The 21476-nt window shown below is 53.7% G+C and overlaps 10 protein-coding genes across 10 annotated transcripts; 7 read left to right on the forward strand and 3 right to left on the reverse strand.

Moving 5' to 3' along the window:
* Window positions 1-23: 23 nt before the first annotated feature.
* On the reverse strand, window positions 24-2963 carry ACET3X_006546 (uncharacterized protein; the record flags this gene model as incomplete). Its single annotated transcript, XM_069452687.1, has 1 exon — window positions 24-2963. One exon carries the CDS (start codon window positions 2961-2963, stop codon window positions 24-26), a length of 2940 nt encoding a protein of 979 aa, XP_069305314.1.
* Window positions 2964-3163: 200 nt separating this feature from the next.
* Window positions 3164-4854, forward strand: ACET3X_006547 (uncharacterized protein; the record flags this gene model as incomplete). Its single annotated transcript, XM_069452688.1, has 3 exons — window positions 3164-3375; window positions 3424-4294; window positions 4342-4854. 3 exons carry the CDS (start codon window positions 3164-3166, stop codon window positions 4852-4854), a joined length of 1596 nt encoding a protein of 531 aa, XP_069305315.1.
* Window positions 4855-6185: 1331 nt separating this feature from the next.
* On the forward strand, window positions 6186-8110 carry ACET3X_006548 (uncharacterized protein). The gene has a single exon (XM_069452689.1). It carries the CDS (start codon window positions 6850-6852, stop codon window positions 7699-7701), a length of 852 nt encoding a protein of 283 aa, XP_069305316.1. The 5' UTR covers window positions 6186-6849; the 3' UTR covers window positions 7702-8110.
* Window positions 8111-8513: 403 nt separating this feature from the next.
* On the forward strand, window positions 8514-9321 carry ACET3X_006549 (mitochondrial 54S ribosomal protein mL54; the record flags this gene model as incomplete). The annotated part of the gene is made up of 2 exons (XM_069452691.1): window positions 8514-8976; window positions 9080-9321. 2 exons carry the CDS (start codon window positions 8514-8516, stop codon window positions 9319-9321), a joined length of 705 nt encoding a protein of 234 aa, XP_069305317.1.
* Window positions 9322-9657: 336 nt separating this feature from the next.
* ACET3X_006550 (uncharacterized protein) lies at window positions 9658-12594 on the reverse strand (the record flags this gene model as incomplete). The annotated part of the gene is made up of 2 exons (XM_069452692.1): window positions 9658-12523; window positions 12578-12594. The coding sequence occupies 2 exons, from the start codon at window positions 12592-12594 to the stop codon at window positions 9658-9660; spliced, it is 2883 nt and encodes a 960-aa protein (XP_069305318.1).
* Window positions 12595-12901: 307 nt separating this feature from the next.
* Window positions 12902-14069, forward strand: ACET3X_006551 (uncharacterized protein; the record flags this gene model as incomplete). The annotated part of the gene is made up of 5 exons (XM_069452693.1): window positions 12902-12963; window positions 13028-13269; window positions 13321-13743; window positions 13791-13940; window positions 13990-14069. The coding sequence occupies 5 exons, from the start codon at window positions 12902-12904 to the stop codon at window positions 14067-14069; spliced, it is 957 nt and encodes a 318-aa protein (XP_069305319.1).
* Window positions 14070-14396: 327 nt separating this feature from the next.
* On the forward strand, window positions 14397-15695 carry ACET3X_006552 (uncharacterized protein; the record flags this gene model as incomplete). The annotated part of the gene is made up of 1 exon (XM_069452694.1): window positions 14397-15695. One exon carries the CDS (start codon window positions 14397-14399, stop codon window positions 15693-15695), a length of 1299 nt encoding a protein of 432 aa, XP_069305320.1.
* Window positions 15696-16366: 671 nt separating this feature from the next.
* On the forward strand, window positions 16367-18424 carry ACET3X_006553 (uncharacterized protein; the record flags this gene model as incomplete). Its single annotated transcript, XM_069452695.1, has 3 exons — window positions 16367-16518; window positions 16572-16857; window positions 16907-18424. The coding sequence occupies 3 exons, from the start codon at window positions 16367-16369 to the stop codon at window positions 18422-18424; spliced, it is 1956 nt and encodes a 651-aa protein (XP_069305321.1).
* A 298-nt stretch (window positions 18425-18722) lies between these two features.
* On the forward strand, window positions 18723-19362 carry ACET3X_006554 (uncharacterized protein; the record flags this gene model as incomplete). The annotated part of the gene is made up of 2 exons (XM_069452696.1): window positions 18723-18908; window positions 18988-19362. 2 exons carry the CDS (start codon window positions 18723-18725, stop codon window positions 19360-19362), a joined length of 561 nt encoding a protein of 186 aa, XP_069305322.1.
* Window positions 19363-19398: 36 nt separating this feature from the next.
* ACET3X_006555 (uncharacterized protein) lies at window positions 19399-20525 on the reverse strand (the record flags this gene model as incomplete). Its single annotated transcript, XM_069452697.1, has 3 exons — window positions 19399-19967; window positions 20026-20244; window positions 20435-20525. The coding sequence occupies 3 exons, from the start codon at window positions 20523-20525 to the stop codon at window positions 19399-19401; spliced, it is 879 nt and encodes a 292-aa protein (XP_069305323.1).
* Between the last annotated feature and the right edge of the window lie 951 nt (window positions 20526-21476).

The raw sequence follows: 21476 nt of genomic DNA on the forward strand, positions 1-21476 counted from the left end.
ACTGTACAGGCGATTGATCCCGTTCATCTCCGTCTGAACTTTGATTTCCCAATGACCGGTTTCTTAACCACAGCATCCGCATCTACATCCTTCTTCTTTACCGTCCCTGCCTTCTTGACCACAGGTCCGTTTCCCTCCTCTGCAATCCTACGATCCTCATTCGCCTTATCGATCGCCATTTGCGCCTCCAACTCCGCCTTGCGATTAAATTCCGTTTCCATGATGCGTTTATCTCTCGCCGAATAGCCCTTTTCCTTGATACTATAAAAGACAGCACCCATATCCGCCAGCCAATGCGGATCAACAGACGTAACACACGACATGTACTCTTTGCTCGTAAGAATCAACTCGTGGTACACGACGTAATCAGGCAAGTAGCCCAAGCCGTACAGAGCAGAAGTAGGATGGAGTTGGATAGTAACACTGGTACGGAGGTTGATGTACTCGCCTATACCCTTGACCTTGGCAGCTTGGTGGTAGTAGCCTGAGCAAATGCATTTACGAATAACATCCCAGTCTGTGCCGCAGGAGACGAGCCTCATCTTCTGTTTAGTCATGATGTCGTAGATCTGGTCGCGGATTTCCTTGGCACGACGCAGTGCTTTTGGGTGCAGGAAATGGCGGACACACCAGCCGTCGGAGTAGCCGTTGACTTTCCACTGCGTGTAGACGTGAAGCAGGGTGAGGTGATCAGATTCCGGGACAAAAAACTTCTCGCGTGCAGCGTCTGATTCTTCCTGACGTTCTTTGGGGCGGTAAAAGACTGAGGGGACGGAGAGCATGGCGACGATTGTGAGCATCTCTTCGCTGCACTCGTATTCTGTGGCTGTGATGATGAGTTTGGCGAGGGAGGGATCCATGGGGAAGGCCGTCATGGTGCGGCCGAGGTCGGTGAGGTTGCCGATGTTATCCAGGGCACCAAGAGCCCAGAGGTCGAATAGCGAGGTTGTTATAGTGTCTTGGGGTGGTGGGTCCATGAAGTCAAAATCTAGTAGGTCGCGAACGCCGAGAGATTTGAGAAGGAGGACGGTGTTGGCAAGGTTTGTTCGTTGGATTTCTGGGATGGTTTGAATGTAGAATTCGTCTCGGAAGGCTCGTTCGGTGTATAGGTGGAAACACTTTCCTGGTCCGGTACGTCCAGCGCGACCAGCACGCTGAGAGGCGTTGGCCTGCGAAATGGGTGTAATTTGAAGCGTGTCCATGCCCATCTTTGGATTGTAGACTTTGAGCTTGGAAAACCCAGCGTCAACTACGTACATGATGCCGTCCACTGTCAAACTAGTCTCTGCAATGTTGGTAGCCACGATGACCTTGCGTACACCTGGTGCTGCTCTGTCGAAAATCTTTGCTTGCAGATCGGCAGGCATCTGACTGTAGATGGGGAGAATGCTGAGTTTTGGCGGGTCGTTGAGTTGTTTGAGCCTCTCAGCTACAAGCTCACATGTGATTTCAATGTCTTCTTGACCAGTCATGAAGACGAGGATGTCGCCAGGTCCTTGAGAGACATGTATGGCAAGAACCTGTTTGACTGCAGCGTCGACATAGTCCTCGCATGGCGATCGCGAATATTGAATGTCAACGGGGAATGTCCGCCCTGGAATTATGAACTCGGGAGCTCCTCCATAGAAGCGCGAGAAGCGTTCCGAGTTCATGGTAGCTGATGTGACGATCAGTTTCAGGTCTCTTCTCCGTGCCAGCACCTTCTTGAGGAGACCCATCAACACATCGGTATTCAAAGCTCGCTCGTGGGCCTCGTCCATGATGATGCAGGAGTATTTGTCCAGGTCTGGTTCTACCAGCGACTCTCGCAGCAAAACACCATCCGTCATGTATTTGATTTTAGTCTCCTTGCTGGTGCAGTCTTCGAAGCGAATGGCATATCCGACCTGGCCACCCAACTTGACCTCCATCTCTTCGCTGACACGCTTCGCAACACTCATGGCTGCGACGCGACGAGGTTGTGTACACCCGATGAGTCCTTGTTTTGCGTAGCCATCTTCAAACAGGAACTGGGTCAGCTGGGTCGTCTTTCCAGAGCCCGTCTGACCAACGACAATGACGACTTGGTTGTCTCGAATGACGCGCAGGAGATCCTCGCGGACTGCAAAGGCCGGAAGGTACTGTCTCTGCTCCCGCAGTGTCTTGCTCTTACTGAAAGCGCTCGCACCTTCTTGCTTAGTGAGATGCTGAGCAAATTTGCTACCGCCCTGCTTCTCCTCATCTTCAGGCCCTGGGGCAGCACTATCCGTGTCTTCCTCCTTGACGCCCATGATGTTTCCCAGTGTAGTTCCCTTGGCACTTGTAGCCTCCTGGGTCTGCTTGGCGCGTTCTTTCTGCTGCCGTTTCTCCTTGACAACACGACTGCCGCGCCGGCTGAAGACAGCCATGTCGCTCTGTGGGTCGCGAACTGCAGGAACAGGGTCTATTTGCTTTGTGAAGACAGTTTTGCCATCCAGAAACGGGGGCTTCAGGTCGTGAACAAGGATATGGACGCGCATGGCATCCTCGTCGTCGTTGAAGTCGTCGTCGAATGTCCTTCTCTGGGCAACTCCGGACTGCAGCATCCGGTTCGTCTCCCAGGCATCCACGTCCTTTTGCTTCTGTTGCGCCCTCATGCTTGCCCGGTTGTTCAGCTTCTTCTCCGTCAGAGCAGCCTCCCGCTGGGCATCCAGCCATGTGCTCTCGGCGCCACCAAACGGGTTGTGGGTGTCGTCGCCGAAGGTGTGTCCATTCTCTTCGCCGCCGTACCAGTCGCGGTCCAGGGCCATGGAGTCGAAGTCTTCCACGAGCGGCTCTGGGCCATTGAAGGATTTCTGCGCCGGGTCTGCGCCATTGTCCTGCGCCTTGGGGGTGTGCGCCCTGGAGGATGCTGCGTGATTTGGCTTGCGGAACTTGGGACGGGGCGCGATGGAGTACTCTTCGGGGTCGAGCTTGCGCCGCTTTGGGCTGTGTCCGCGGTCCATTGTGTGCTGCCGAGGGATGGCGTGGTAAAGTCGCGAGGTGATGATGCTCGGGGGTCCGCAGTATCGATAGGCAGGCCGGCCAGGAGCTTCGGCCAATGGCTGCGGGGCGCCCCAAAATAATTTCCGACTGGTGAAAAAAGTCCCCCACGCGCCTTGAACTTGCGCCCTCACAGCGCATTTCACTTCACACAACCAGCGCAATGTCTATGATCACGGCGACAACATGGGTGCCGCGTGGCTTCGCGGCGCCCTTTCCCTCGCGATACCAATTCGACGAGGACGAGTACGAGCGCATCTCCAAGCTTGCGAACCTGCAACTTGAGGACGCCAAGGACGAGCTTGAAGAGGCTCAGGCTGAGGAAAAGGTCAAGAACGGCACCTCCTCGTCAAAGGCCGCCAAGAAGGACGATGAGTGCGTGCGCCCGCGAAACCTCTTTCTTCCGTGCTAATAGGCCTCAAGGGACGATGACGACGACCTCAAGGAATACGATCTCGAGCACTACGATGACGATGTTGCCGAAGACCAGGGCGACACCATGGCCATGTTCGGAAACGCAAAGAACCTGGTCTTCCACGAGAACGACGAGGATGATCCGTACATCACCATGCAGGGCGGAGAGGAGGACGACGAAGAAGACCGCGAAGAGCTTCAGATCTTGGCTACAGACAACCTAGTTCTGGCCGGTCGCATAGAGGACGAAGTCGCCCATCTCGAAGTCTACGTGTACGAGGACGAGGACGACAACCTCTACGTGCACCACGACATCATGCTGCCTGCCATCCCGCTTGCCGTTGAATGGTTAGATCTGCCCGTGGGCAAGTCTGTAGGCACGAGTGAAGGCCGGGGCAACTACGTGGCAATTGGAACCATGGACCCCGACATCGAGATCTGGAACCTGGATGTGGTGGACAGCATGTATCCAGACGCAGTACTTGGGCAAGGTGCCGAGGACGCAGCCAAGATGGACAAGCCTAAAAAGAAGAAGAAAAAGTCGAAGAAGGCCAACGACGACTTCCACGTCGATTCGGTCCTCTCACTTGCAGCTAACCGACAACATCGGAATTTCCTTGCTTCGTCATCCGCAGACAAGACCATCAAGCTGTGGGACCTGAACACGACAAAGTGTGCCAAGTCATACACGTACCACACGGACAAGGTTTGCTCCGTAGCCTGGCATCCTGTCGAGGCCACTGCACTGCTTAGTGGTAGCTACGACAGAACTGTCGTGGCAGCCGATGTCCGCGCACCCGACGCAAAGGCGCCACGATGGGGTGTTGAGAGTGATGTCGAGACTGTGCGGTGGAACCCTCACGATCCCAACTACTTCTACGTAAGTCCTGCAACACGACTTCCGTCACGTCGTACTAACAAACCCAGGTCTCTACTGAGAATGGAATGATACACTACCACGACGTTCGCAATGCACCAAAAGACCCCTCTGCCTCAAAGCCGGTATGGGTACTACAGGCACATGACGAATCCATCTCTTCGTTCGACATTAACCCAGTAATCCCGGGTTACCTGGTCACAGGCTCGACAGACAAGCAAGTCAAACTTTGGAACATCCAGGATAACGGACCAAGTATGGTCGTCTCACGAGACCTCGGCGTTGGGCGCGTCTTCTCAACATCCTTTGCGCCTGATAAAGAAGTCGGTTTCCGGCTGGCTGTTGCAGGAAGCAAAGGTGCGGTACAGATCTGGGACACGAGCACAAACGCCGCTGTGCGCGCAGCCTTCGCCAGCAAGGTGCCTGCGGTTAGAGGAGATGGCAAGGAGAGACTCGTGGGTCTCGAAGAGCAGGACACAGACTCTGACAGCGAGGAAGGCGAGAGCGACGAGGAGGGTGAGGAGGAGGGTGCTGAGAAGGGCTGGGAGTCGATGGAGGAATAGACGATGATACCCTGGGCATATAGGACCTACACAACGTGGCGAATGTACCAAGTCTGACACCATTTGCACGATGACCTACATGCTATGCTGCACAACCAAGCAATTTGTGAAGCTTGACCCCGCAACGCTCGAGAGACCCATGTTGAATAGTGTTTCGTGCGTCGCCCACACGAGTCAGGTCCCGCACGTGTTTCAAAAATTGCCCGACGACCTGGACAGCTCGCCCTTACTTTTTTAGCTCCTTTCATCTCACCTGAATCGGGTAGCCTCATTGTGTCGCAGCAGGATTCGTAGTTGAGTTTTTGTAGTGACATCACCATCACCACGAGCAACGGCCAACGATAAACTCAAATTTGTTTTCTGTGCCAGCGCCCGAGCGTGACGAAGCAAAGCGAACGCGTGGGCGAACTCACAGCACGCAGCCGACAAGCGACCGGCTGATCTCCCTGCGTTTGCAGCTTAGGGCATCAAAATCTCCACAATGTGGACCCGACGACGACGCAGCCTCAGGTCTCGATCTCGCGAGATGACGGCCAGATCGTCACTTCAAGGTCCCCTCGTCTCGGCCCTTAACAGTTTCGAAACCACCAAGGCCACGCAAGGCAGAAACCCTCGGAAAGTCAAAAAACCATCATCATGCCACCGGTCCCTTTGACGGTGACTGCCATTCGTGCGTATGCAAGGTACAATCGTGGCACCGAGTGAGAGGGCTGCTTTGGGCACCTCTGCACAAGGTTTGAGAGTGCCAGGTGACCCGATTAGGAGCGGGTTGACAGATGCGCCGTCACCACCATAACCATGGTACTGTTTTCGCTGGCATCGGAGCTTATCCATATTTCATGCCATGCGTGGTGAGCTGTCGAGGCAGAATGACAGCCGTGCCACCGACATCCGACTGCAATAATTACCCACCTGTCTGCCATGCAGCCGAATCATTTCACCTGTCAATGCCGTGCGACAAGATAGGGAAAGCCCTTTATTCAACTCGGTAGTGCATCTCTGCTTGTGGGCGGCGTTGAAACAGCGGGCCTTTGGAGCCCCAACGAAAAGGTGCGGATCAACTAAACAGGCCAACATGCCCCGGCTCAATCTGAGACGCATGGGCGGCAGACGCCTTCTCTGCGGAGCGACCCCATTCGCCAGCTATACAAAACATATCACCCGCTAAACTTAGCCGGGCTGTGTCGATGCCACCAATTTGACATGCCAGGAACCAACGCACTCCGATTTGCTGCTTTTTGCTTGGTTGTGGCGGTCCCCCCGGTCGCTCGTACCAATCTTTGAGAGACATGTCGACGCGGCTTGGTTAGCCTGCCGCCCCGGGGATGCTGGATTTTTCAACCAACTGAGTCGCTCCATCGCGCGCTCTCTTCTTCAGGCTCTCTCCCTTCCTTTGCCTTACGCGCTCGTTGCCTTCCTCAGCAGCTTATCACTCTCTCACTTCGCGGCCCGGTGTTCGCTCCTTACGACACAGCTGGTCTCTACGCTCTTTGACAGACTATCCTTCTTCATACCCACGATTCATTCTTCACTTCATCACTACGCGCGGCGGAGCCAATATTAAGAAAACTCAAAAAGAAAAAGAAACATAAACAAACGTCCCTAAAGACTCGATCGTATCTCTGGAATCAACGGCGCCGGACCTCAAAGCCAACTTCTTAGCGGCACCTGTACAACACATGCGACTCTGAAAATCCAGTGCACCGTTACACCGATAAGGGCACGCGTCCGAAATACACCACCGAAAGCACCGCGTGATCCCTTCCAGATTCTTTCTAGAACCACGCAACAAACGCATTAGTGCTACTCTAGCTCGCGACTGTTTGGACCTCGTGCCAGCACCCAAGCGCAATCTACTTCCGGCAATACCCCGCATATCTGCAGCTCACCTAGATAGCGACCAACTACAGTCACCACCTGAATTACCGGCCCCGGCACCGACATTTGGACCCTTATTTGCAATATCGCACATCTACTTTGAATTAATCCATCAATATGTCTCTTGCTCGTGCCATGACCAGGCGCATCAAGCGGACTGACGACCCGAAGGAGCCTCCGGTATCACCAACTCGTAGCCAGAGTGTCAAAATCCCCAACAACTTTGACCGTTCGAAAATCTCGCTTCCAATTGCCCTGGTGTCCACCACCAACATGCTCTCGTACAACGCCCCCGACATCTCGACCCTAAGGAATGTTTCATCGTCTACCTCACTGAGCCACTCTTCGGCAGACGACTCGGACCACAGCGTTTCGACACGCTCTCGGGCTTCTTCGCATGGATCAAGGGACACTACGCTCACGGATGCCTCTTCCGTGGACTCTTCACCCATCTCGCCCGCACCCAACCACCTTTCTGGCTACTTTTCATCCACTGGCAAGCAACTGAAGAAGTCTGCTTCAACTACCAGCCTCAAGCAAGTTAAAGAAGAGCCAGTAGAGGCTGTGCCTGCGATTCCACAAAGGGCTCTCTCGCACAGCAAACGCGCACACGAGCGACTGGCGCACAAGCGATCCCTCCAGAACGTCAGTACTCGCGGCAGTGTGAACTCGCGTGGAAGCGTAGGTTCTGCACGTCACTCCCGCGAGCAGCGTTCTTCGCTCGACATGTTCAAAGGCACGATTGAGGAAGAGAGCCACCCCTTTGGCCGCGAACTGGAGCAACTCAACGAGGTTGTTGAAGAATTCGGCGGCGTAGTACGAGATGCAGAGGCCGAGGCGGATATTTCCATTATGCGCTCAAAGAACCTCGCGGCTTTCTGTGCTGCCGACTACCTCTCTGAGATCCGACCACTTTTCAGCCACCGGTTCGGTGTCGCACACCAAGCTCCTCCCATGGCTTGGATCTAAGAAGTTTCCTTGCTGTGCTTACTGGACGGTCTCTTTTGCTCTCGGCACTATACCTTAGACGATGTCTTACGCTCTCGCTTCCGTGTACATACTTGCGGACTCTGATCCCACCACTCCTTGGTCTAATTCTAGTTTTTCCTTGTCTCATATTTGATCTGCTGGCATGGTTGGAAGGAACACATTTACGGCGTTCCGGAACACCAGCGTCAAGCTTGGGCACTAATCCCACACTATCCCTAACGAATATTTCATGTTTGTCTTGTACGGTGTTATTGAGGCGGTCAGCCGCAGGCGGAATCGGAGGAAAGCGATGCATGCGTCTGGGTCTGCCGGACATGGTGGTTACACTGTGTTCACGTCTGACTCAGACGACTGTGCTTCGGAATCAAAATGTATACATACATCCGTCCATCCCTTGTGCACTTGGTTGTGTTTGCCTAATCGGTGATGTCCTTCCGCTGTCTTGTTATCGTCCACCGTCCTTGGGACGTGCTGCATCCGGAAGGTGCCTTTGACAGTATGGCACCTGCCAAAATCATGATAGCGATGGCCACACGTGAGACTCAACCCCAGCTAACAAGGATGAAGCACGATATGGCGCTCATTCTCCATGCATCGCGCTCCGGAGATCAAGCACACGGCGGGGGTGGCAGACATGGAGACAAGCATGGCTCTAGCGCGATCCGGAATCGGCGAAACACCTCGGCATCCTTCCCTTTGCATCTCAAACTTTTGACCAGTACAACGAACGAGAGGTCCAATTGAACGCCACGCCGCCCACACACACACACACACACACACATACACCCAAGATGATATGTCGAACCTGTCTCCGAGCCGCCTCGCGCGCCCAAGCAACCCCATTCCCACGCGCCCAACAAGCCTCACGCTTCCTCACCACCACACCACCCCTCCGCAACGCAACACCAATCTCCGCGAACACCGCAACGCAATCCGCAGGCCGCCAAGGCGACTCGACGTCCTCGCATGCCCCGCCAACCGCGACATCGACATCTGCCGCACAGCCTTTTAGCGAGCCGTTAACGCCAGCCGCGAGTCCGGATCTGAAAGCTACGGCTGCGGAGGCTGGCAAGAAGAAGGCTGCGCCGCTGGTGAAGAGCAGTATACCGGCTGGGCAACCACTCAAGGGATTGAATTTCCTAAAGGATAGACAGGATCCAGTTGCGTTGGCTGATGACGAGTATCCGAGTTGGCTGTGGACGATATTGGACCGGCAGGAGAAGAAGGCCGAGGCTGGGGCGGGAGATTTGTTCTGTACGTCTCTCTCTTTTTTTTTTGGGGGGCTTTCTGGATTCATTTTATCCGCAATCTGTGTTTTATGCGGAACAGATTGAGTTTTTTGCTAACGAGCGTACAGCGAAATCAAAGAAACAGCGTCGTTTGGCTGCGAAGCGCCTCCGCAAGGAACAGGCCATGAACCCGGAGATGATGGCGCCGAAAGTGCCGTTGTACGAACAGACTATTGATTTACCGGGTGGAGATGGGACTTTGGAGGGGGCGATCAAGGCACAGGAGGCGAGAGAGGAGTTGACAAAGGCAATGAGGAATAAGAGGAGGGCGAGCATCAAGGAGGCTAATTTCCTAAAGGCCATGGGATAGATGTTGGCTGGGACACGGCTTTGGTAGTAGAAGAGAGTGGAGACATGCGGTGCTGGTGGGATACCCTGTGTGTGTAGATATTGGGCAGCACGTCTGTTAAGACTTGTACAATCACCTGTGGGATTAGACATGTTCGCTATGAAAGTGAACCACGGCGGTTCGGCACGAAGCATTACGTCTGATGTAATCACTCTCAACAAAGTGTAGAATCATTTCAAGTACGATAAATGAGCATTCGAAACGTAGATCTTTACATCCGATAACTACTTTTAACACCCATAATCCAACAAAAACGCCTCGAAATGCAACACCTCATCCGCCGACCTACGCAGCATCCTACGCGACATCCACGAACCCCCTCTTCTTCCTATTCTTCTCCTCATCCAGCCTATCAACATCCTCCCACCTAACCAACTGCGCCTCGTCCACCCTCTCGCCCACAAACCTCAGCGCCGCAACATTGAACCCAATCAAATCCTTGTTACCCACCAACGTCTTCCTGAGGTCATTTCGCATAAGCTCAAGCACCGTCTTGAGTTCCCTACTAGCGACAATCTGCTTCTGGTGCGTCTTGAGCATGAAGAAGAGGACGCGGCAAGTCAGTGTTACGTTCCACTGTTTGCGCACCCAGATAGCCAGGAAAGTGAAGAGAGCGGGTAGAGACGAAAAGGGCAAAACGAGTAGCGCGTCGTGCAGCTGAGCAGCAGGAATCTTGGACATGGTGTTGAGGACGTGGCGTTCGGCGGATATGTTGCCTAGAGCTAGGAACAAGGGGTTACGCTGTGGCGGGGCGATTTTGGGGTTGGTTTTACGTTGGGCTTCCCAGTCTCGGACAACGTCTAGGTCGGCGATGCCTAGGTCGAGGGCTTCTTGGATACGTTCTCCGGCGGTGAGGGTGGTGATTGTTTGTTTGCTGGCATCGACTGCTTCGGCGCGTTCGCCCGTCATGTCCTCGTCGTCTTCGAGGCTGGTGGCTAGCGTCTTTTCGTACATTTCTTCTAGCTCGCGTTCGCGTTCTTCTTCGAGGAAAATGGGCTCGTCGGACCGGCTCCAGATGCGTATGCTCTTGTCGTGGCTGGCTGTGACGATGAAGTCGCCGGTTCGCGCAACGGTCATGGCCCAGATTTCACCGTGGTGACCCTTGAACTTCTGGATTTGTTGGAACTTGTCGCCGTCCCAGCTCTTAATTGTGCGGTCCTTGGAGGCACTGAAGAAGATGTGGCGATCGTCGTTGTCGACGGGGTGGGGGATGAAGGATATTTGCATGATGCTGTCCTCGTGGCCAAAGAGCGCTTTGTGGCAGTCGCCAAAGTCGAGACCCCAGATACGAACGTTCTTGTCCGCTGAACAGGTCGCGATGATTTTGCTGTCGCTAGAAATCGACATGTTGAGCACAGGCAGCTTGTGGCCGTAGAGGTTGAGGAACAGCTTCAGTGAGTCGACAAAGAAGACCTTGACAGTGTTGTCGAGCGTTGCTACGGCGAGGAGTTTAGAGTCAGGCGAAACTTGCACGCTCAAAACATCATCGTTGACCTTTAGAATGCGCGACTGGACGAGCTTGAGGCGAGGTGTGGTGCGTTTCGTTCCTGGGATCTCTTCTTGGACAATGTCAAAGTTCCAGAACTTGACAGACTTGTCGGCGCTACCAGTGATGAGAGACTTTCCGTCGGGATGCACCTGCATAGTCCAAACTGCTCCCTCGTGTGCGTCGATTTTGTCTAGTAACGTAGATGCCGCTATGTCGTACAGCTCGATGTCACCGTCTTTCGTTCCTACAACGACAATTTTGTCGCCTGGCAAGAAAGCGCAGCAAAGTGCATAGCCACATTCAAGTGTACGCAAGCAGTTTTGTGTCTTGACATTCCAAATTTTGAGTCCTCCACTTGACGCGGATGCCAGCATGCGATCATCAGAACTAAGTGCGAGTGCTCGTACATCATTTCTGTGACCGGAGAGTTCGACGGATAGTGTGCGGCTATAGTCGGGTGCTTCCTCGCTCTTTGTCTTGCTCCGTTGGGGTATCTCGTAAACGTCGATGAGGTTGTTGTTCGTACCGATCAGTAGTTGCAGCTTCTTCGTTCCTTTGATATGCATCCACGCGACCGATCTCACTTTTCCAGCTGTGCGTACGGTAACGTAAGGTACAAACACCTCGCCTATCTCTGCATCTGCAGCGTTGACCTTGTCATCAGCATCAGCGTCGTCGTCCCCGTTCGTCTCAGTCTTGGCCTTTTCCCGCCTTCTCTTCCTCTTCCTGATTAAGCTTCTCCGAACTTCTTCTGGCGTCTTTATCCGCCATATCTCAACGGCCTTTTCTGCACCATGTACGGCAATGTAGTCGGCCTTGGCGTAGAAGGAGATGCCCTGTGTCCTGTCCTTGCCTGTCCGGTATAGTATACCCCTGGGTGTGAGAAATTCTTGTTCTGCTCCTTCGCCAATAGTTGAGCCTGCTCTCCGAAGGCCCGCCAGGTCAATAGCCCATACTTTGAGCTCGCCGTCGTTGCCTGCCGTTATACAGCCGCTACTATCAGGCGAAACGCCGAGTGCCCAACACTCTCCGTTGGTTTGTGCAACATGCGTCTCGATGCAGTGTTGCGTGGTGACATCCCAAATCTTGATCAAGGCGTCCTTGCTGGTGGATAGCAGGAAGGCTTGGTCTGCGTCCACGTCCATCTCTTCGTCGTCTGCGCCATCCTCTTGCGAAGCACTGCTGGGGTGGAGGAATTGCAGACCAGTGATTTGGCCCTTGTGCCCTCTCAGCTTGAACAAGCCGGTTTCCGACACCAGGTCCCAAACCACAATGTCCGTGTCCTTGGAACCACTCGCTAGCCGCACTCCACTTTGGTCAAAAGTCAAGACGGTAACTGCCGATTTGTGCCCGTTGAAACTGATGATGACGGTCGACGTTCGCGCGTCCCAAATGCGTATGCTTCCGTCGGCGTAGCCCACGGCAAAGACGTCTGGATCGACCTCGCTCCGGCATATGACGGTGACTTCGTCGATGCAGGTGCTGTCGCGCCACCTGCTCATGAGTTCGCCCTTTTTCACGTCCCAGCATAGCACTTCTTCGTTGGCGGCGGCGTATGCGCGTCCGGCGCCTGCGGGTCGAGTGGAACCGGGCTGGGTGAGGCCTTCTGGGGTCCAGATGATGTTGGAGGTGGCAGTCGCGACGACGCCGAAAGCATCCGTCTGCTCATACTTGCTGCACAGCAGTCAGTACGAGCTCTGTGCTGTTTGCGCTGCATGTGCGCATTACCTGTATGATTTGACCATTTTGCGCCGCCTTTAAGGAGAATGAAAAAAAATCGGGAATTACGTGACGGGGGTGTTCGGATGAGCTCAAAAGCAGTGCCTTCAGATCATTGCGCTCCGTCGACAAGGTTCACGGGTATGCGCCACTGCTCACGGTCAGGTTGGGAGTTTGTTACTCTCTCGAAACTTTTTAGACCAGGGCCGACCCCACGAATTGCGCTAGGCCCACCTTCCAGCATCACAGCACACCTCCGTCCTCCGCATCACCGCCCTCGACAGCTGCCCGCCCGCCCAACCCAACCCGCCCACCAGAAGCCGAACCGCCACGATGCTTCTTCTCGACTACCAAAACGTCCTCATCGAGTCCCTGCTCAGGGAACGAATCAATGGGTGCGCAATACCCCGCTGCCTTCCGCTCCGCAGCAGCAGCAGCCCGGTAGCTAACAGCACATAGAGGAGCTACCGCCAACATTGACCAGGTCGTTTCCGACTTTGACGGCGTCACCTTCCACATCTCAACACCGGAGAGCAAGACCAAGATACTCGTGTCGCTGCACATCAAGTGCTTCAAGGAGCTGGTCCAGTATGGCGCGCAGGCAGTGCTGGAGCGAGAGTATGGGCCTTATATCGTGGAGCCTGAATCCGGCTACGACTTCTCGGTGCTGGTCGACTTGGAGAACCTGCCGGAAGAGCAGGGTATGGTGCATGCCCAGACGACTGGTGGAACAGGATGCTGACCTTGTGCAGAGGCCAAAGAAGACCTGGTCCGACGTGTGTCCCTGCTGAAGCGGAACGCCATGGCTGCACCCTTCGAGCAAGCCTTCGACGAGTTCCACGAGCTGCAGGAAGAAGCCTCCAAATACACATCTGAGTCGGCGCCGCAGGGTGTAGCAGAGGGAGGTGCTGTGCGCGCGATCCACTACAGAGAGGAGGAGGCCATCTACATCAAGGCCAGCCACGACCGTGTCACCGTCATCTTCTCCACTGTGTTCAGGGAAGAGACAGACAGGATATTCGGAAAGGTGTTCCTGCAGGAGTTTGTCGACGCCAGACGGAGAGCTATTCAGAACGCACCACAAGTACTCTTCAGGAACGACCCACCCCTAGAGCTGCAAGGCATTCCAGGCGTCGACAACTCGGGCTCAGCCGAGATTGGTTACATTACATTCGGTACGCATCCCAAGCCCACGTGCTGTACTCGCGGCTAACGTTTGCAGTGCTCTTCCCTCGCCATCTTGCCAAGCAACGGCGCGAGGACGTCATCTCGCACATCCAAACCTTCCGAGACTACTTCCACTACCACATCAAGGCTTCAAAGGCCTTTATTCACACAAGGATGCGCAAGCGGACCGCAGACTTCCTCCAAGGTATTCGACACCACTTTGCCTGCATCATGTCTGTGCTAATGAAATATAGTTCTTCGCAGAGCCCGACCCGAGGCAGAGGAGAAGGAGCGCAAGACAGCCAGCGGCCGTACTTTCAAGGTTCAAGCATAAACATGGTCAAGCAGTTGTTTCCCAGCACGACGTGCATAGGTCTAGTCATTTGAAGAGGGTCATTTGTGGCTGGTGTGCGGTCTAGTATCACGGAGTGCAGACCATGTAGATAGCGATTGAAACGTGCCTGGGATGCAGGCAAGAGCAAGAGCAAGAGCAAAACCATTCATCACATCTCCACACCTACTTGTTCCGTGTACGTACAACACATGTCAACTATGCCATGCGGGGACTAGCGTGAGTCGCGACTGCCACTTGGACGCGTTCCCCTCGTACTCACCCAACTTGGGCCAGACAAGCGTCACCCCTCCTGCGCAATCCACCGCCATGTCTGAAGGAACACGGCCCAAGTACGACAATCTCCCAGGCATTGACACGGCCCCGGACATATACGAGACGCCCGAACTCGCCGAAGACGTGTCTACGATACAAGCCTCCACCGCTGTTTCCGAATCCGATGGCGAAGGCGACGATGACGACCCCCGGGACTCGGCAGTCCGTCACCAACGCCTCCAGCCAGATCAAGCCCGCAGTCGCTTCCAGCCCGCGCGAATAGACGCCCGCGGGGTCGACTTCTCAGACAACATCACCGCACAACGCAGATCCTACCGCACATCGACACAACGCCAGCGGCGGCGGGGTGAGATAATAGGAGATGACAGCGATGAAGAAGAGGAAAGCTTTGCGCAGAAGCTGTTGCGGATAAAGAGGGAGCTGGCGGGGCTGGAAGACGAGTACGAGCGCGGGGTGCAGAGCGGGGACAAGTCGAAAATTGAGGAGCAAGACCCCAAGGAGATGATGGAGATGATCGCGAGCAAAGTCGACACAATATACACTGCACACAAGGGTGGCGCTCGGGGCGCACAAGCGATACTCGATCGGACGGTACAAAAGTTTGAGAGCTACAGACCTTTTGAACCCAGCCCCAAGATCAGCGATGCCATTGCAAACAGGCCGCCATTGCCTGGTACCCAAATACAGAAGAGCCAGCTCGAGTTTGTGCTGAATCAAGCGGCCGATTTCGACAAGCGAATCACCCAGTTGGAAAACAACCTGGGCCTGAATGGAAACACAATGCCAGATCTAAGCGACCACTCGCCTTTCCCTGTCGCCACTACCCTGACAAGGTTGGAACAGACGCTCAGCTTGATTGGAGACGCTTCTGCCAACAACATGGATGCTGTTACGCAGAACATCAAGAAGCTCATAGCAGAGGCGGAACATCTAAAGGAAGTTCGTCAGGAAGCTGCACAAGCTGGTTCGACGTCTGGCGACAACAAGGCTGCCACCTATCCAGAGCAGGATGTCAAGATCAATGCGCTGTATGGCACACTGCCTTCTGTTGATAAGCTGTCGCCCATTCTGCCTCTAGTCTTGGAGCGTCTGCGTACACTGCGACTCGTGCATACAAGCGCTTGGCAAGCCGACCAAGTCTTGACAGAGCTAGAAAGCCGGCAATCGACGCAGGAACAAGAAATCAAGAAGTGGGAGCGTCAACTTGAGGTTCTCGAGAAGAAGATGAAGACGGCCGAGACGGCCATGGTCAACAACGTCAAGACTGTTGGGAATGATGTCCAGATGCTGGAGGAGAAGATAGCTAAGCTGCTTGTAGGAGGCCATGAGTAAAATGTGCATGGCAGACCGTGACTACGTGCTGACCACTACCATGCAACTTACTTAGCTGTACTGAACTCATGCGGAGACTAACCTCACACCAAGCATTCGTAACAGTCCTCTTCGAGACGCGCAGTGCTTTCGATAAACGTATCTAGTCATATAGCACGTCCATCGATTTCGAGATACCCAATAGACAGTTGCTATCCATCACCACCTAGACAGATTTCCTGTTTGTCTATACTTCTCGTCATGCTTTCACATGATGATCCAAGTTGATCTCCCATGATAGTAAAGTTTAACGCGATCGACGCCACCGGACGTGAGGTGTCCAGATGTCAACCAACCGGAGTGGCTGGCACTCCGCACATTAGCGAATACACAGCCTGCCAGTCGTGACCGAGGTGGTGGAATCTTGATTATAGTTATGCGAGCACTGCCCGCCGCCTGGCTGATCCATTATCGGTGAACATGAGGAGAAGGCGTCCACGCTGGGAATTAATCTTCGAAGTCATGCTGTAATGGGCTAGGTGGAGAGATTGTGGTGTGAGTGGAGGCGATAGCATCGGCGATGTTCAAAGCTTAATGCCGACTAAATTTATGCTCCAGTTTCCCTTGACTGCTCCTGCGCGACAACTGAACCTTTTCCCCCGCAAATCTGAGATTATCGCTAATCTTCCGTAATGGCTAAGCGCAAGAACGAGGCGCCTGCTAATGGCAAGGTGAAGAAGAAGAGAGCCATCTCCGATGACGAGGCGCATAAGAATTTCCGCGACGGTCTCTTCGACAGCAAAGTACTCGAGACATACACGAGCGAATACGCCGCTTCCCAGCCGTATGTGCCAATCTTCACCTCCTTGAGCTGGATCGCGCTAATCCAAGTCAAAGCTACAAGCACGCCGTAATCCACAACCTCGTCGACGATACCCTCCTCCGCAATGTCCGCAACGAAATTCGCGAGCACATCCACTTTACGCCCAAAGAGACAGACATCTACAAAATCCACCAGTCTGGCGATCTCGCAAACCTCGATGGCCTCCACGACAGTGCGCTCAAGCGCCTGCCCTCCCTGCTCACCCTCCGCGACTCGCTGTACTCATCTGCCTTTCGCAAGTATCTCTCTTCGATAACAGGATCTGGTCCATTGAGCGGTGTGAAGACGGACATGGCGGTGGTACGTGTCGCGACCCACTATACAAGGAATTGCGCTGACTGCAGCATAGAATGTATACACACCAGGGTGTCATTTGCTCTGCCACGACGACGTCATTGGAAGTCGGCGCGTAAGCTGGATTCTGTACTTGCTAGATCCCGATATCCCATGGAAGCCTGAATGGGGAGGCGCATTGCGACTGTACCCGACGGAGCATCTTGAAACACCAGAAGGCGACAAAGTTAGGGTACCACAACCAGACTTTTCGCTCTCGATACCACCGGCGTGGAACCAGCTCTCTTTCTTCACTGTCCAGCCTGGAGAGAGTTTCCACGATGTCGAGGAGGTCTACAGGAGAGGCTTGGAAGAAAAGGCAGAGGAAGATGGTGGACGTATCCGCATGGCCATTAGCGGGTGGTTCCATATTCCTCAAGAGGGCGAGGAAGGTTACGAGGAAGGTCTTGAGGAGAAGCTGGCAGAGAAAAGTTCGCTTGCTCAACTGCAAGGAGGCAAGGCGGACGTCTTCGATGAACCGAAATCGCATTGGGTCGACAATCCAGACTGGCAAGAGCAGGCGAAACAGGAGGACGATGAGCTGACTGAGAACGACATCGATTTCTTGATCAAGTTCATGAACCCAAACTACTTGGTACCGGACACAGTGGAAGAACTGTCCAACATGTTTGGCGACGAGTCTTCGTTAAGACTTGCGCAATTTCTATCCACCAAGTTCTCTGCGCGGTTACGGGAGTACTTGGAGTCGAAAGACCATGAGGCAAACCCAAGCCTACCCAACAACCCACACTCCAAAGAGTCGATGGTTGGCGTCGCACGGCCACCACACAAGCATCGCTATCTCTACCGGAAAGCAATTCAACCTATACCGACGACACCGTATCCCGAGAACGACGGCATGACACCCTACGACGACCTCGTGGACATCCTCTTCCCGCATCCAGCGTTCATGAAGTGGATCTCACTCGTAACCGGCATCACGCTAACCAAGAGCAACATATTTGCGCGCCGTTTCCGAAGAGGTCTCGACTACACCCTCGCGACCGCATACGAAGAAGAAGACCCACAGCTCGAAGTATGTCTCGGCATCACACCCTCTCGCGGCTGGGGCGACGAAGACGAAGCGCCTGAAGAAGCGCCTGAAGAATCCAAGCAAAACGGTAGCAAAAGCAGCAAAAAGAGCAAGAAGAACGGTAAAGCAAAGGAGCCCGAGGCCAAGCCTGAAGAGGAAGTCGGCGGTTACGAAATGTACATGGCTGGCGAAGAAGACAACGACCACCCCAATGTTCCTACGTCTGAAGGCTCGACCTCGACTGGTGCGGGTCAGCGTCGCAAAGCGAAAGCTGATCCTGCAATCTACAAGTCTGCAGCGGATGACGAGGACGATGGCATTTTGTTTAGCCAACCGGCTGCGTGGAACAACTTGGCTATTGTATTGAGGGATCGTGGTGTGCTGAGGTTTACCAAGTATGTTAGTAAGAGTGCCAAGGGAGATCGATGGGACGTGTGTGCTGAGTATGGCGTCGAGTTTGGGGAGGACGAAGATGATGAGGATGATGAGGATGATGAGTAGATGTAGGTGTGGCGGACGTGTGTCTGATTAGACGCGTGTTTATCATAACGATGTTACGAACATGCGCGTTCAGTCTGTGGGTGTGGCGATGCCGCAATCATGCATATCATGCTCCAATCAGAAAGTCGACATCCCACATACCACTGTCCTTTGTTACAAGATAATGGCTTACCTGACCCCGCACAAAGCTGAAGATGCCACAGCAGCTCGTGTCTCTACATTCGTTCGTCTGTCTTTTCGAACTTTTCTTCTCGCTTGTCTCCGTCTGGCAACCCGCACCTGGACTTCCACATACAACATGGCAGCCAGCAAAAAGCAGCCCAAACAGCGCCATATCCAGCATGGCGGTATATATACTACTTTGGATGCGAGCGAGTGCAATGCCCAAGGCATAACGACCAGCCTCAAGGGCAAAGCATGGGGTCACCCGGTGCTCGTCCTAGGGCCACATGCTGAATTGCGCAACTGCTTCAGAATCATGACAGTAAGATTGCACCTTCTTTTGTCTATCCTCCCTTCTTTTCCGCACCCAAGCAGGACTGATCGCTTACCGTAAAATGTAGATAACCTCCAGCCCTCCGGATTATGAGAACACGATCCCGTTTGCGCCTTTGCGCAAGGACAAGAGACATCCCATGCAGCTCAGGTTAGCGCACTTTGAGTGGCTCCCAGAGCCCTCGTACTTGCGCATCGAAAAGGAATATTGGATCGAGAGAAAGGGATTGGACGACGAGCTTGGGCGGATACCATTGAAAGGGAGCCAGGGGCTGAGCAAGCTAACGGAATTGGTGGGAAAGACGAGAAGTAGAGAAGAACAGGACAAGTTGGTGGCACGACTCAGGGAACAGGTCAAGTTGGAACTGCAACTCTTGGTTGCAACTGCGGAAGCAGAACGTGCTAGGGCTGAAGCATTGGCTTCCGGAACTGAGGCTACATAGCCCGGAAGCCGTAGGCTCTACATTATCAAAGAATGATCAGACGAACAAGCCTGCCTCTACAGGTGCAAATTTCACCTGATCAGCCTGAATCTCCTCCAGCAAACGATTCCCAGGATACTCATCCAAATCCAGATCAACATAACCCCTGGGCGCCCACTTCCTTGCTGATATGAAAAGTGACCGCCCATTGATACTATCATCGCTCAGGATCCTCAACAAACACTGCCCCGCATCTTCTGTAGTAGCAAGCTGTACACCCGCCTTCTCCACCGCATCGAAGGCGTCGTCCGTCAAGATCTTTGTGCGCACATACCAGGGCGAAATCATGTTGATGCGGGAACCGTAGTAGTACGCTGTACGGCGCAGGGAATGCATAATACCGCGCATCGCATATTTGGACGCGCTGTATTGGGGTCCGCGTGGACAATCGAGGTAAGCGGCTCCCGAGCCGATGAGGATCAGGCAGGTGTCTGTCTGTGAGGGATCCGGTGATGTGCCGTTTTGCGTCATGAAGTAGTGCATTGCGAGTTTACTAGTGTAAAGAGCGCCGTTGAGATTTACTTCTATGATGTCTAGGTTTGGTTTTTTGGGCGGTTGGTTGGGACCTGTGCGTGGTTAGCTCCATGTATGAGTCTGACTGGGCATGCGAGATGGTAGATTTACCTTCGAATATGAAGACGTCGTCTGCGTGTATGATGCCTGCGTTGGCGACTACATAGTCGATTTTTCCGGACGAGGATAACGAGGCGGCTTCGCTAAACAGTCGAAGTTGGTCGTCCCAGTTTGTTACATTGCAGTGCACGAAGCGACAGTCTTTGAGTTCAGAAGCAAGCTGCTCTCCACGGTGGGCATCAAGATCCCCAAAGCATACCTTCAATCTGTCTTCCTATTAGTTGCTCATGGATTTGTAGTGTGGGAAATGACAAGGTAGACACACCCTGCGTTGACCAGTGCTCGGACGTATGCTTCGCCTAGGCCACTGCCTCCTACTCATGGGCTTAGCTGTTTTCCCGATGGTTGTGGTTGGAACAACTGTTGTGGTTGTGATATCCGACCTAAGAGTGTTGCATACCTCCAGTAATGACAGCGGCCTTTCCTACTAGATGACTGGCATCAAACTCAATCGTGCAGTCTACGGGCTTCGCAGGTGAAGAGCCAGGCATCTTGGTGAACAGTTCGGAAGGTTTTAGGTTGAGTAGCAGAGCGAGTGATTGTTTCTTCGAAAGCCAATTCTGACCCTTTTTAAAAAGCTACCGCCCATGTGTCGATACAAGCCAGGGTACATAATTTTTCCCAAGTTCAGTCGGGCAGGAACTCACGGAGTTATGAGCGCAGACCATGCATGCGGCTGACATGTTTAGTAAGACGACCATCCAGTTCGAAAGTTATCACTCTGGCCCGGAGATAGCGACATCTGGACCGTCAAGGAAGAAATGTAGAGGAAGAGGTCATGATTGATGTTGGGGTGGCAGGAGCAATGTGCCAAGACGTTAATGCAGCCTGCTTACACGCTTAGGCAAACCCCGAATGTGCGATACAAGACCATCTTCATCCTCAACCGAAAGTCAGTTGCCTCAGGCAAGCACGATGAAATCCCGTTATCAGCAGTAACATCAACACCGAAGAAGCGCCAGAGTACTAGGCGCGGTTCAGCAGGCGTGAGGAGACCAAGGTCGCCATTAGACTTTGATTTGTCCACAAGTATAAGTGGGTAGACGCAGAGGTAGTTCTTCTGCATTTAACCTCTTCAGAGAGGAGCGTCATCGTTGTGTCGTAGTAGTCTCCAGCTACATAGGTGTGCCTGTGTAGATGACCATTGCTCTCCTCGGTAGCTGCTATCGTATCCTGCTCAACTAACATTGTCGCTCCCGCTAACGTTGTTGAATCAATTTCTTGGTGGAATAGGATAACGAAACACAAAAGACCATCGACCAAACGAGCAGATGTTGGTACAAGAAATCGGCCTATGGGAACGCGCGTGGGCCGAAGATGCCCGACCTACGTATGCCTAGCGCGTCTACGGATGACTACGTGCCTCTTCCGCCCTTCCTCAACCTCAGCGTCGCAACTCAACCCATACAAGCATACGTTCTGCTCAATAATCGAGATTTTGT

Source organism: Alternaria dauci, chromosome 6 (genome assembly GCF_042100115.1).
Source record: "Alternaria dauci strain A2016 chromosome 6, whole genome shotgun sequence".
In the NCBI taxonomy this organism is placed as follows: domain Eukaryota; kingdom Fungi; phylum Ascomycota; class Dothideomycetes; order Pleosporales; family Pleosporaceae; genus Alternaria; species Alternaria dauci.

Bases quoted from the DNA above. Each gene is read 5' to 3' on its own strand.
- ACET3X_006548 (XM_069452689.1), top strand. From the start codon at position 6,850: ATGTCTCTTGCTCGTGCCATGACCAGGCGCATCAAGCGGACTGACGAC.